Source organism: Brienomyrus brachyistius, unplaced genomic scaffold (genome assembly GCF_023856365.1).
Source record: "Brienomyrus brachyistius isolate T26 unplaced genomic scaffold, BBRACH_0.4 scaffold85, whole genome shotgun sequence".
Lineage (NCBI taxonomy): Eukaryota > Metazoa > Chordata > Actinopteri > Osteoglossiformes > Mormyridae > Brienomyrus > Brienomyrus brachyistius.
The window spans coordinates 9,504-22,771 of NW_026042360.1; the positions used below are offsets into that span (position 1 = coordinate 9,504).

The window sequence follows — 13,268 nt, forward strand, 5'->3', positions numbered from 1 at the left end:
TCAGAGTGTCCAGGATGTGTGCTTGGAGAATAGTGTCCAGCTGAGGAGTTCCCCTGTCAGTACGTGAGGCTCACAGGAAGCCACTGGAATTCTCTGGACCTCAGGGGTGATGCATGCTTTGAATTCCAACATATACAAGGCAGAGAAGTTAAATCATCAGAAGCCTCAAACACTTACAGAAGATGCTGGCAAACTGAACAGTGTGCTTCTCCAGTGAAACAGTAATACATAATTACACTCACACTGGTTGTAACTATGAAACAAATGCCATAATCAGTCAAATTTGTTAACAACCATTAAGCAGTAAAGGGAGAATCCAGCTGTGACTTCACTGTGTTTAATAACGATGCATTTCACTACATAAAGGGAGCCCCAAAGATTTTGGCCAGCATTGCCCATCTGGTACCATAACTAAGACAGTCAATTTAAAACCCAAATTAATTTGAAAACTATTAAACGGCGGGAGCTGCAGGGCGGCATGGCACCCCCTGTGGGCAGAGCAGGGTGAGGCAGCACCTATCTGTCCAATCGGCAAGGCGGGCGACGCGGGGCCCCGCCCTTCGGAGCCAGAGCGAGGCTGGGCCTTCACCGCCGGCGTTCCCAGCAAGCACTGCGGCAAAGCCAGCGGAAAAAAATAGAGTCCGGTAACCGAGGGGCGCCGAGTCGGACGGGATCGGCTAACTGGCTCGCTCTCAATAAAGGAGAAAGAAAAAAGTGAAATATATATATATAATATCTTAACGGTTCGACATGGCCGACAACGAGAAGCTGGACAACCAGAGGCTGAAGAACTTCAAGAATAAGGGCCGAGATTTGGAGGTGAAGCGCCGCCGCGCAGCTAGCTGCGCCGCTGTTTTATTACGGGTTCTGTGTGATTTTGGGCCGCCTTCGGCTCCCCGGGGGCTCCTTACTCTGCAATCGCTGCCTCTGGTGTGGCGTCGTTGGTCATTTCTGTGGGATGGGCGGTCGCTGGCCGGCCTGGGCCGGGACGCCCCGCCGTGGCGGGTGAGGCCTGGCCCAGTCGGCTGGCTAGCGCCGGGTAGCCCCAAGCCCCCGGAGGGTGAGTAATCTCAAGGCCGGCCCTGTGTGCGTGTGTAGGGCCCACGGTTGAGGCGTCTGTTCCGGTGTGCTTTCTGCCGCCGGATTCCCAGGGCTGTGGGCCTGCCAGCCTTCTGACCTTTTCAAAACCCAGGAACGGCGGATGGGGGCTGGCTTCGGGCTGTAAGGGTTAACTGCGTGTTGCTTGTTAGCACCCGAACCGGGTTACATCGTTACATAGGCTTGTCAGTTGGCGCAGTTACTAACTAACGACCGTGTTTTTTCCGAAACATGATTTCGATACGGTGTTTAGACAGGACAGGAGCCGCCTTGTTACAGGGCGGAACAGGGCGCAGCGTTCGGCCGTAGTACCCTGTTTGTACTATCTAGCTACCTAGTTACCCAGTACCTAGCTGAGAGCTTGCACAACACTCGCTTGTGAAATCAAGCCTTTCCTATCCGGTTAGGTGCTTGACGGTTCCTTGTCGCCCTGCACGGTGCCTGGACCTCTGTTTATTCAACGACAACTAGCTTTGCTTAAGACCGGCAGGAAAAATGGCGCTGTACGGAGACTAGATGCAGGTAATTCTCGTGTAATCCCTCAAAAACTGTGGTGTGCTTTTACATTTTAAGTAGATTAGCCCGGCCTGAGTAACTGCCCGCCCCCCCGATATGGAAAGGCGCCGTGTAGATCCTGAGAAGATAACATACAAACTCATGACCAGATTGCCTGTGTGTTCCATCAAGTCAGTGTTTTGCGTGCTGACTTGGTAGGGTTGAATGCCGGAGGCATGTGAGTACCGTGTAGGCATAAAGTTTGACATTAGCAGTCACTTTCAGGGCGTTATTCGGGGTGTGCGGTATGCAGACGCCCTGTCCTGGGTCTGGCTCCATTGAGCCTTGGAAAATGGAGCCTCGCCTCTGATCTGAGACTTATTGCGCTGCTCTGCCTGTCAGAGTTTGTCCTTAGTTGTAATAGTGGTCCAGTGCCATTTCTATACTAGGTTTATAAGGAACCAGACGCAGAGTTACTTTTATGTAAGTGAGCTTGATTGGGGTGCTAGTGGTGTATTTAGTGTTGTTCAGCTGAGCCATTCCGCGCGATGTGGTGTCCAAAGCACGTGTGCTCATTGGTGTTCGTGAATTCCCTTTTCCAGACGATGAGAAGGCAGCGGAACGAGGTTGTAGTGGAACTGAGAAAGGTACGTGTGTCCGTCTCCCTGTTCAGTATTCGGCCTTAAGATTGGGGGGGGGGTTCAAAAGCAATCCAGGCCTTTCAGTCTGATTCATCTGGATGTAACTGCTGTGTGAGTGACTGTAGAAGACTGATGGTTCTGCCTACTCCTGCCCCAATGCCAGAACAAACGCGACGAACACCTCCTGAAGCGAAGGAACGTTCCCCATGAAGATATCTGCGAGGACTCTGATGTGGATGGGGACTTCAGAGCAGTAAGGGCCTTTGACACTTATTATGACTGTGACTGGGTTCACATGTAAACACCAGTGGTTTCCTGTGTTCCTTCTTTCTATAAACTCTGCCATTTTTTTCACAGCTCGGTTTTTATGTCCGGATTGAAATTTGTTCATTTGCTACTTAGATTTTCACTGCTTCACTGATGCATTTTTATTTTGCAGCAAAACACCTCTTTAGAAGCAATAGTCCAGGTAAGCTTGTCGTGGCTTTGATGTGGCACTCAGTAATGGAGGCTGTAGTATGAGTGCTGTGTTAGGGTAGTCTGGTCAGCATCTAATTTGCCTATAGTGTTCGATTACTGTGGCTGTGCTATTTACTGCTCTGCAAATAGTGGTTTGTTAAAGTACTGCAGGACCGTGTCTGTCAGTTCCTTCTAAAATGGCAGTCTGTTCTGCTCTGTCCCAGAACGCCACCAGCGATAACCAGGGTGTGCAGCTCAGTGCAGTGCAGGCCGCACGGTAGGGATGCGCCCCCCCCCAAATTCATTCTGTTGATGTGCCTTTTGAATACGTCTGTGCTGCTCATTGCGAGTGGCTCTTTGGATGGTGGATAGCTGATGGTTTAGAGGATCCTGCGTCTTGCTCTTCTGCCCTTCACAGGAAGCTGCTGTCCAGTGACCGCAACCCGCCCATCGACGACCTCATCAAGTCTGGGATTCTACCCATATTGGTCCACTGCCTGGACCGAGATGACAAGTAAGCGCTCTTTGGACCATGGGAGCACTTCGCAACAAACTATCCTAAGTCTGTCCATTGGTTGTTTGTCCCATTCTTAGGTCTTTGTAGATCTATTTTGAGAGCGACTACATCTGGAGGAAAAAAGAAACATTTTGGGTTTTTTGATAGTTGATATGTTTGAGGGTTTATTGAGGACGTTTTCTGAGGGCAACGGAAGAATTTTGCCGACCCCTGTTATTTGACACAGTGTGTTTTGTTCCTGTTTAGCCCGTCGTTGCAGTTTGAGGCAGCCTGGGCTTTGACCAACATCGCATCCGGAACCTCGGAGCAGACGCAGGCTGTCGTGCAGTCCAGTATGTTGTCATCTTCCTTGCTCTGTGTGATTGGCCTCCCTGGCAGCCCTGAATATCTCTCTGGACACCAAGAATGTTTTCCTTCTATCTTCAGATGCCGTGCCCCTATTTCTGGGACTGTTGCAGTCCCCTCACCAGAATGTGTGTGAGCAGGCCGTCTGGGCGCTGGGCAACATCATTGGTGAGTGACGCCCACTTTGGGGGTCACATCGTTGGTCAGCCGGCCACTTCCACCCTCGGCCGCCTATAACTGCTTTGTAAATGTTCCTCCAGGTGATGGCCCTCAGTGCAGGGACTATGTGATAAGTCTGGGTGTGGTCAAGCCACTCCTCTCCTTCATCAGTCCTTCCATTCCAATCACGTTCCTGCGAAACGTGACCTGGGTCATGGTGAACCTGTGCCGTCACAAGGACCCGCCTCCACCCATGGAGACGATCCAGGAGGTAGCTTCCCGAACATCTGAGACCAGTGTAGAAACCTGAACGGTGCTGGCTAGCTCCTCCACTCTGAGCAGTCATTTAGAATCACGCTGGAGTCTTGTGTTTACCGGTTAAATTAGACTAGATGGGTTATAAATATACCTGACCCTGCATTTTCCCCCTGACTTGCACTCCTCTCCAACAGATCCTACCAGCCCTGTGTGTCCTGATCCACCACACGGACGTTAACGTGAGTACTGATGGGCTTCACTGATTCCTCTGCATTGTCAGTGTGTGCAAGCATTGTTCTGGGTATTGAAGTACAATGTTATTCCTGCTGCAATTGTGAAATATAAGCAGGAGAGTAGCATAGATCATTTTGAGCATCTTCTCCTGATCGTTTGGAAGATCTTACCTCTTGCTATCTGGAAGGTCGGCTGCTTTTGACTGACAGTGCGTCTTGCTGCAGATCTTGGTGGACACGGTGTGGGCCCTGTCCTACCTGACGGATGCTGGAAACGAGCAGATTCAGATGGTGATCGACTCTGGTATCGTGCCGCACCTCGTGCCTCTTCTGAGCCACCAGGAGGTCAAAGTTCAGGTTGGTAGTTCAGGCTGCTGTTCCTGCGTCTGGCAGTTGACATCCTTTCCGTCTGTGCTTCTGCTTTGTAAATTGTGTTTTACAGCTGAATTGTAAGTAATTTTTCCTCTTACATTTCCATTTAAAGTTAGTATTAAGCTTACTTTTGATTGGGTCACAGTGACTGACTGCTTCTTGTCTCTTAGGTTGAGGCAACAATTTACTTTTCCCCAGAACGTTCCTGTATTTGGCTAAAGCTTAGTGTTACATAAATTACAGCCCACCCGCTAATCAGTTTTTCAGCCTTTTGATGGGAGGAGGTAACTGTTGTGTTCCAGTAGAACTAGATGTTCCCTTCTTTCTGATTGGTTGGTTCGTCCGGCCAGCCATTGTCACTGCATCCACATGGTTAGTCACTTTGCTTGGGAGCGACTTCCTGGCTCCTGTACCAGACTGGTGTCACGTCTGTTAATCTTGTCACGCCTTTCTCTGGATTCCTCCTGTGCCTGCCTGTGAACCAAGTACTATAGGTTTTGGCGTGTATTAGAGGTTCCTGGTGGTAAAAATGTACATATTGAAAGCATTTTAAGAAGTGAGGGGGAGGAAGCACATCTGCTAATTGTGACCACCTGACTCTCAATAAGGTTGGAGCTCACCTCCTTTTTCATTGGTTGGGTTTTTTTTTTTTTTTTGCCCAGGGGGGTGTGCCCATGTGATCTGGTACTGTGAGTAGGGGTCCTGACTGCATAGAGCTGGGCTGCCCACCAGCTGCAGTTGCAGTGCTGGGCACTGACCTCCAATGACCTTTGCAGACAGAGCCAAACAGGAAACCTGAGACCCCCAGCCTTTGGGAACCGGGACAGGGGCTATCAATCAACCCCCCTCACTTGGCCTAGATGCGTTTGTCCTTGATGGTTTATTGATTGTGAGGCTTATGGGTAGGCTTACTGAGAGGTGCTTCCTTGCATAGAGCAGTGGTCTCACAGTACGAGCGTTTGGAATCCCTGCCACATCCACTTCTGTGTTCAGCCTGGCATACTGACCCCTGCTGGTCATTTGCAGACAGCAGCGCTGAGGGCCGTGGGGAACATCGTCACTGGCACAGACGAGCAGACCCAGGTGGTCCTGAACTGTGAAGCTCTGGCCCATTTCCCCGCTCTCCTTACCCACCCCAAGGAGAAGATCAACAAGGTAAATGCCAGAGTCTGGCCTGCTGTAGCCATTGCTATTTTCTCAGATCCTACATGCTGTTTGTGTGTGCCACCTGTAGGAGGCTGTGTGGTTCCTGTCAAACATCACAGCAGGAAACCAGCAGCAGGTGCAGGCTGTCATTGAAGCCAATCTGGTGCCTTTGATCATCCACCTCTTGGACAAGGTGAGTTCCTCCATGATAATTTTACTCACTACTTCAACCCCTACATCTTTATGCTGACATGTTTCATGCTGTGGAAGCACATTATAGTACAGTACTGTAAGCTAAACGCTATGCCAACTACCTCCAGGGAGACTTTGGCACCCAGAAGGAGGCTGCCTGGGCCATTAGCAACCTGACGATAAGTGGAAGAAAGGACCAGGTGAGATCCTTCAGTCCCATTTGCTGTGAAGACTAAAGCTAATTTCATCAATTTCCTAATAAGAATTCTGAGCTACATCCTGAAGAGAGTGAACTGTTGTGCACAATGCTAATGACAGGAAAGGGGGGGCAGTGGGAATCACAGCAATGTAGTGGTCAGCTCAGTTTTTTTTTATAGCACCTTTCACAACATAGTCGGCCCTCAGGGCACTTTTACATGAGTGTGTTGATTCATTAGTGGTGTCCCTCCAATCCTGGAGGGCCAGACCCCTGCACAGTTTTTGGTTTACCCTCATTTAACACACCTGATTCAACTCCTTGTACTAATTACCACACAGCTCTTGAGCTGAATCATTTGTGGTGGATCAAAGGAAGAACTAAGCTGCACAGGGCTCCCCCCCCCCAAGACTGGAGTTTGACACCCCTGCATTATAACATCAATAAGACAGAATAATACAGGGACAGAGAAAAGGGAGGGTGGGAAACGAAAATGAAAAATAAAGGCAGATAAGGGTGAGGGACCAAAAACTCACACATGGGGGGGGGGTCAACAGGTTGCACCCCCCACCCCCAGGCATGCTAGCATTATAGAAAAAAACAACAAATGGGGTTGCTTCCTAAAAGCAAGGAGTAGACTGTGTTCTGTGTTCAGGTCAAGCGAAAGTCCGCGCTGCACTGTGTAGGGTGGCAGGTTGAAGTCTGTACCCTTGATGTTAGCTTGAGCAGTAGGTTGGGTTAAATCCCTTCATTGAACATGATGACCCTGCCCACTGTGGCGTTTCAAGTCTTTCTCTTGGCAGACTGGTGCAAATTGATGTCAAAAATCTGTCCATTAACATACTGACAAAGTATGATTGTCTGTCCACCAGGTGGCGTATTTAATCCAGCAGCAGGTGATCCCGCCGTTCTGCAACCTCCTGACAGTCAAAGACGCGCAGGTAGTCCAGGTGGTTCTGGATGGCCTGAGCAACATCCTAAAGATGGCTGACGATGAGGCTGAGACAGTCGCTAATCTGATTGAGGAATGTGGAGGTAGGTTTTTTTCCTTTTTCTTTCTTGAGTTTACTGATTTTAGAAAGGCGTGTTCATGAAGCCATCTCCCCCAATACAGGACTGGAAAAAATTGAGCAACTTCAGAATCATGAAAATGAAGATATCTATAAGCTGGCGTATGAAATTATCGACCAGTACTTCTCATCTGATGATGTGAGTCTCGCTGGTGGACCTTTGTGGGAGCGGTTAGTGAATAAGGTATGTCCTGATGCTTGCTGGTATGGCGCTGATGAGCATTTTGCTTTTCTTTTAAATTCAGATTGATGAAGACTCAAGTCTGGTGCCCGAGGCCATCCAGGGTGGAACTTACGGGTTCAATTCCTCCACTAACGTGCCAGCAGAGGGGTTCCGGTTCTAAAAAGCGTCTGTGATGGGGGAGATAGGTCATGATGCAGCACTCTGTTCAACAAAAATTGCGAGCAAGAGAGAGCGAGAGTGTGAGAGAGATTAGATCCATTGTGCTTGGTTCATTGGATCCTTGGCTGCATTTAATCCGAGAGCAATTGTGTGGATTTCGTTTGGCGTTCCGGGGGGAGCCGGCCCAAATGGAGTGGCGGTGGAGAGTGGATGCAAGTGCGAGTGAGTGCTAAATGTTGCAAACAAACATCTACACTGAAATGCTTTGGAGGACATTCTGAACACTTTGCCGTTATGACAGGTGTTATCTAAACAGCAAAAATAAGATGTCAATTAGGAGAGAACCAAGACATTGAAATCAATCAATTAGAGGAATCTGGGTGGGGGGGGGGTAACAAAACCATATTAGTTTTTGTGGTCCGGTTAGTTGAGGGGAGGAACAGCAAATGGGAGGTGTCAGGGAACGCACCCCTCAGGGCCGTGCTGAGTGAATGGACCCACGTGTGCGAATGTGTGGACTCGGCCCCGAGGAGCCCGGGCCGTCTCCTCCAATCCTGGGGCTTCACCCCACAAGGAGCCAGGGGGGCGGCTCCAGTGGCACGGAGCGTGTGCGAGAGTGGTGGGTGCGTGTGCGTGACTGGGCGTGAGGCTGGGTGTGTACGCATGCAATGAAAACAAAACTGAAACGAGAGCCAGGGGGAAAAAAAAACTACTAAAGTTGCCCACAGAGGAGGCTGATTTATTCGGAAATGGGACACCCCTTACCAGAAAGGAAGAGTAAGGTCTTTCTGTAAACAGGAGAATGCATAGAGGTGCGTTGAGATGTCTATAATGTTAGTATTAAATGGCACTGGCCGGTGAAACCGGGGTGAGCGCCACTGCAAAGGCCACGCGTTTCAGTCCAGTGTCATTCTTTTTATTTTCTTTCCCTATGCTTTTATTTCCAGTGTTTGTGCAGAAGTGAACTGTTTTAAGCAAGGCTCCCTATTTACACTGTACCTAGCACCAAAAATCCATTTGATGCTGCAAATATCCATGATGCCATCTCTTAGAATTAAATTTATATGATCCCTTGCATGATATATACATTTTTCTTTTTCTGAAGTGAGAACCACTGAAAGCTTAATTGTCGCAAGGGACATGAGGAAGAATGGCCATTTTTAAATGTGACTTTCAGTCCTAATATTTTGCATGTACTAATTCTTTATTTTAGGGGTTTATTTTAGTTTTCGTGTACAAAGTGTAATTTTTATTTGTAGAATACAGTACAGTTTCAATGTTTTCCATCTCCCCCCTCACTTTAGTTCCCTGACCCGTTTGCACATTAACTCAATGGGCAAAGTGATGTTCTGCACCAGTGTTTTGACCATGCATAAATGAAATGTAGCAACACCTTTAACAGTGTGTAGTGTTTTACTGTATTCCAGGGTTTTTTTTTAAACGACAAACTATTAATCCAACTGGAGCCACATTGCAGAATTTCATGTTTAAGGGGGCTGGTAATATGCACCTGATTTTGATCTGGGAAACTTTTCTGTAGGGGGGATGTGTGGTAATCATGGGTATTGGGAAATCTGCTTTGTTCGTCTCAGTCTGGGTAAACACTGTATATACACTGAGTACAGAAAGACTGTTGATACAACCTTGCTGTATGTCATGTATAACGGTTAGCCCATCCCCAGTGTCCGCGCTCTTTTGTGTTGTAGTTTGACCCGATAGAAACTGATTACATTTTGTGGTCACTATCTTCTGGATTTTTGGGTTATTTTTGCAGCATTCCTTGTCAGCAGAGATGTGATTTAAAAAAAAAAGAAACATTTAAAGGGCAGAGCAAAAATAAAAAAAAAAAAAAAAAAGCTTAACCTGTTGAAGTTAGATTATGGGCTAGGTTGTCTTTAAGAAAATAAATGCTAAAACTTCATGCGCTGCGTCTTATTTGTGTTACATTCCTTAAGCAGTGGGATTTAGGGGAATTTAGGCACCTCCTGAAACGTCTAAGGGTCTTTGTGTCCCGTAAGTGTAGCAATGTGTAACTTGGACTTTATTCTGGACTTCTGGATAACCAGTCCTTTGTGTCTCCACTGGTATTAGGATGATGTCAACACTGCTGTCCTAGATTTGTAGGATATTAGGGCCTTTTAGCATTGTTGCATGACAGACCATCAGGGGGTGTAATGGTCAAGGATGCACAACTTGACAATATCCCTCTGATGTATCAGGTGGTGCCTTTGTTCCTCTGAAATGTGGGAATTAAACTGACTTGCTTCACTTAGATGTACTGTTGGATACGTTTGTTAAAATGTCAACAAAACAGACGGACCGGGGATCCGAGTGGTGTTTCCCCGCTGTGTACGGTCTGTCCCTCCGGTGCTTCGTTTCAATTGCGTTTGAATCGCAGAATGGGGTGGTCTGATTGGCTGTCCGGGGCGTCAGCTATGTGCGCATGCGCACTTCTCTTCAAAGGCTGTAAACGGAAAAGAGGGCTTTGGACCAGAGCACCGGCGTTTGGTGAGTATCGACTAGTTAACTTACCGGGATGCTTGTATTTAGCAAAGAGGACGGCATCCTTCCATGGCGGTGACACAGGCCGCCGTCTCTAAGCAGACGTCTGTTTGGCTACTACCTGCGTACTTAACAAAGAACTGCGCCTGGCTTATCTCACGTGTATTTGCTTGTTAAGTGGATGCAGTTGGGTGAGTTTGTGCGTTTTCCTAAACTAAAGCGGGTGCTGGGTGGGGCCAGAAAAACCAACGTTGTTTTGTTTTGTTTATCCTTAATAAACTAGAAATGTGGCGTTTAGAAACGATACCCTGTGCATATTTTCCGGGCTACACTAGTGTCAGGCTTCTGTCCCGGTTGTACGTTACGCTGGACGTCCGGGATTCGTTGCTGGACATGGATCCGTGTTTCGGGCACCAGTTTGAGGTATCAGACCGCCCCCTTCAAACTGCCTCTTTCTAACCACCTGGATAGGAGTGCAGTGTATGACACAAAATGTCTTTAAATTATTTGAAATATTGGTTATGTTATGAATCTGCCTTTTGGTTTTATTTGGAAAATACGATTCAGCGTTGCTGGGTCTCTGTAGTAGAACACAATAAAAAGTTTGTTCTTGTGTCACCTGTTCTAGCTAATCCTCGTTATTTGTTTCACACGACCTTTGCAGCCATAGTCCAGCCGGCACCATTTATAGCCTGTTGACGTTTCCGTAAAATATGCAGCTCCGGTGAGCGTGACGCCTCTCACCTTCCTGCCCGGCTCACGTCGCGCCGTTAGGCTCAGGATCACACGGACGTACGAAGCCGCCCTGATCACGCTGGCGGACCAGAGTGTCCTCCACCTCTTGTGCGAGTTTTCGCGTCTCTCTGAGGCGTGTGACTCTTTTTAAACTGTCTGAAGCTTTTTATATTTGACTCACGTAACGCCAGCTTTTGGTTTTCAGAAGTGCCCATCCGGACATAAAGTAGTAAGCTGCCCCTCCTGACCTCAGAGCTAGTAGCATGGACAGCCTGGAGGAGGACCTCACCTGCTCCGTGTGCTGCTCTCTCTTCAGTGACCCACGTTTGCTTCCCTGCTCCCACACTTTCTGCAAGGCCTGCTTGGAGAACGTGCTACAGGTGTCTGTTAACTTTTCCATCTGGCGCCCTCTCCGCATCCCCCTCAAATGCCCGAACTGCCGCAGTGTGGTAGAGTTGCCCCCCTTGGGTGTGGACGGCCTCCCTGTCAACATCTCCCTGCGTGCCATCGTGGAGAAGTTTCAATGTGATGGCCACCCCCGTCCGGCCGCCTGCCCTGAGCACCCCCGGCAGCCGCTCAACGTCTACTGTATCCAGGACCGCAAGCTGGTCTGCGGGTTCTGCCTGACGGTAGGGCAGCATCAGGGCCACCCCATCGATGACCTGGACACAGCTTATGTGAAAGAGCGCGAAGCCCCGGCTCGTCTGATAGAGCAGCTGACGGACAAGCGCTGGGCTGAGGTGTGTGCCCTGGTGGATCAGCTGGAGCAGGATAAGGAACGTTGTGAGAGGCTGCTGCAGCAGGACCGTGACGCAGTGGTCCAGTTCTTCGGCAGCCTGGAGCTGATCCTGGCCCAGAAGAAGGAGGCTTTCATGGAGGCGCTGGAGGGGGCCAGTGGGGAGCTGCAGCGCGCTTACGATCCGCTGATTGAGAAGCTGAAGGACATGAAGGAGGAGCAGCTAGACCTCATTTCCTACAGCACAGCGGTGGAGGGGGAGGAATCCCCCCTCGCCTTCCTGGAGAAGGTCCACGTCTTCCGGGAGAGGGTGGAAGCCTTGATCAGAGCACCGCTGCCCAGGCCGACGGTCCTCTGCACCCACCCTCGGGCCGCTGAGTTCCTGGAACAGCACTGGGCTGGGGTGACTGTCACTGATTTGGAGCAGGGTCCAATTCCCCAGATCACATGTTGCATACAGGGCTGCGGTCAGAAGGAGGCCCCCCCCTCCACTTGGCTACAGCCAAATCCTGCCCCCCCAGTGCCTTCCACTGTCCTGCTTGTGCTCCTCCTGTGTCTCGTACTGTTTGGTCTGAGCTACATGTACGCGCTGCCCGTCTCCCTTCCTGGTCTGCCTCGAGCGAGTCAGGTGCTTCAGGCTGTTCTGCATGAACTGACTGGCCACGTCTGCTTGCTACAGGAGACCATGGTGTACCTGCAGTCCATGGTTGGAGATATGGTTCTCAAATGCAGGCTTCTCCTGTCCTCCCTTGGAGAAACTACAGGGTATTATTTAGGCACCATCTACAAGCTGTTCTGATTCTCGGGGAAAGAGGGTTAGTGCACGAATTTGCCCACGAAATAATTATATTCTTTGATTAGTATTTTTTTTTGTAGTGCCTACCAGCACCTATCAGTACCTCCTGTCAACCAGATTTATCTTGCCAAATCAACCCCCCACTCTTTCTACACTAACCGACCAGAACCTCTGTGGTGTATCTTTGTAACTTTGACTAAAAAATTAAATCTTTTTTATAGTGTTTCTTATTGTAAATCTTATAAATTGTCCAGGAATGCTTATATAATCACATGCCTTTAGAGAATTTGCACATTGAAAAACCTTCCCAGAAAAAAAGACCACAGCTTTTTCTTGCACTCTAGATGAATTAACCAGTTACTGAGGCCTGGACAGCACAGGCAACAAAATACTGTACCTGCCCATCAGTGTTTACAGCCCTTTTACACATCATTCCACTCCAACACATCTTCAGCATCTGATTCAGCTGGAGCTGAACTGAACCTATGACGGTTCTGAAATCTCTCCACTCTCCTAGAACTATAGTCATACACTAGCTTGGTTGAGAGTCTTGGTTTGGGAAAAGAAAAAAAAAAATTTAATAAGCTGGAAATTGAGGTGTGTTATTTCATGCTTAGATATCACTGGTCCTAATTTCTGAAAGTTGTAAACATTACTCTTATCGTTTTAAATGAATAAAAAAATCACACTTCATGCTTTTTGTCTGAGCTGTTGTGCTGTTGCTTTATGGTGCTCTGTAAGTGCTGTGACTTGTGCTTCACGTTCCCAGCTTAAAAGGGTTGTGTACCCATATTGAAGGTCTGCTGGGTTTGGAGGTAGCCAAAGAGCCCTGGCCAGTTCTGGCCCACTACTGGTTTATCCCCTGATCCCAGCCCAACTCTACAGGATCACAGTGCTTCTCCTCTATTGATTGTGGAATAGCTAGTCCCAAACCTTAAACATTTTCAATTACTGACAGTATACTTAAACGTTGAC

General features: G+C 48.6%; 2 protein-coding genes across 6 annotated transcripts; both read left to right on the forward strand.

Moving 5' to 3' along the window:
• Positions 1–587: 587 nt before the first annotated feature.
• On the forward strand, positions 588–9,445 carry kpna4 (karyopherin alpha 4 (importin alpha 3)). Its single transcript, XM_049003587.1, has 17 exons — positions 588–819; positions 2,196–2,240; positions 2,398–2,487; positions 2,674–2,703; positions 2,918–2,970; positions 3,112–3,207; positions 3,457–3,542; positions 3,637–3,723; positions 3,816–3,985; positions 4,167–4,211; positions 4,431–4,562; positions 5,604–5,732; positions 5,812–5,916; positions 6,044–6,115; positions 6,984–7,146; positions 7,226–7,320; positions 7,427–9,445. Exons 1-17 carry the CDS (start codon positions 751–753, stop codon positions 7,523–7,525), a joined length of 1,566 nt encoding a protein of 521 aa, XP_048859544.1. The 5' UTR covers positions 588–750; the 3' UTR covers positions 7,526–9,445.
• A 122-nt stretch (positions 9,446–9,567) lies between these two features.
• Positions 9,568–12,986, forward strand: trim59 (tripartite motif containing 59). Of its 5 annotated transcripts, none has more exons than XM_049003590.1 (2): positions 9,568–10,818; positions 10,967–12,986. In XM_049003590.1, the coding sequence occupies exon 2, from the start codon at positions 11,025–11,027 to the stop codon at positions 12,294–12,296; it is 1,272 nt and encodes a 423-aa protein (XP_048859547.1). In that variant the 5' UTR covers positions 9,568–10,818; positions 10,967–11,024; the 3' UTR covers positions 12,297–12,986. The 5 variants fall into 5 exon arrangements, with proteins under 5 accessions (XP_048859547.1, XP_048859548.1, XP_048859546.1 ...); XM_049003591.1 differs by having other exon boundaries at positions 10,970–12,986; XM_049003589.1 differs by having other exon boundaries at positions 9,568–10,217.
• Positions 12,987–13,268: the final 282 nt, after the last annotated feature.

Excerpts from the sequence above, each read along its gene's own strand:
- trim59 (XM_049003590.1), top strand. The coding sequence starts at position 11,025 with ATGGACAGCCTGGAGGAGGACCTCACCTGCTCCGTGTGCTGCTCTCTC.
- kpna4 (XM_049003587.1), top strand. The coding sequence starts at position 751 with ATGGCCGACAACGAGAAGCTGGACAACCAGAGGCTGAAGAACTTCAAG. Across the intron at positions 820-2,195 it reads ATAAGGGCCGAGATTTGGAG|ACGATGAGAAGGCAGCGGAA; the intron begins GTGAAGCGCCGC and ends TCCCTTTTCCAG. Across the intron at positions 7,321-7,426 it reads AGTACTTCTCATCTGATGAT|ATTGATGAAGACTCAAGTCT; the intron begins GTGAGTCTCGCT and ends TTTTAAATTCAG.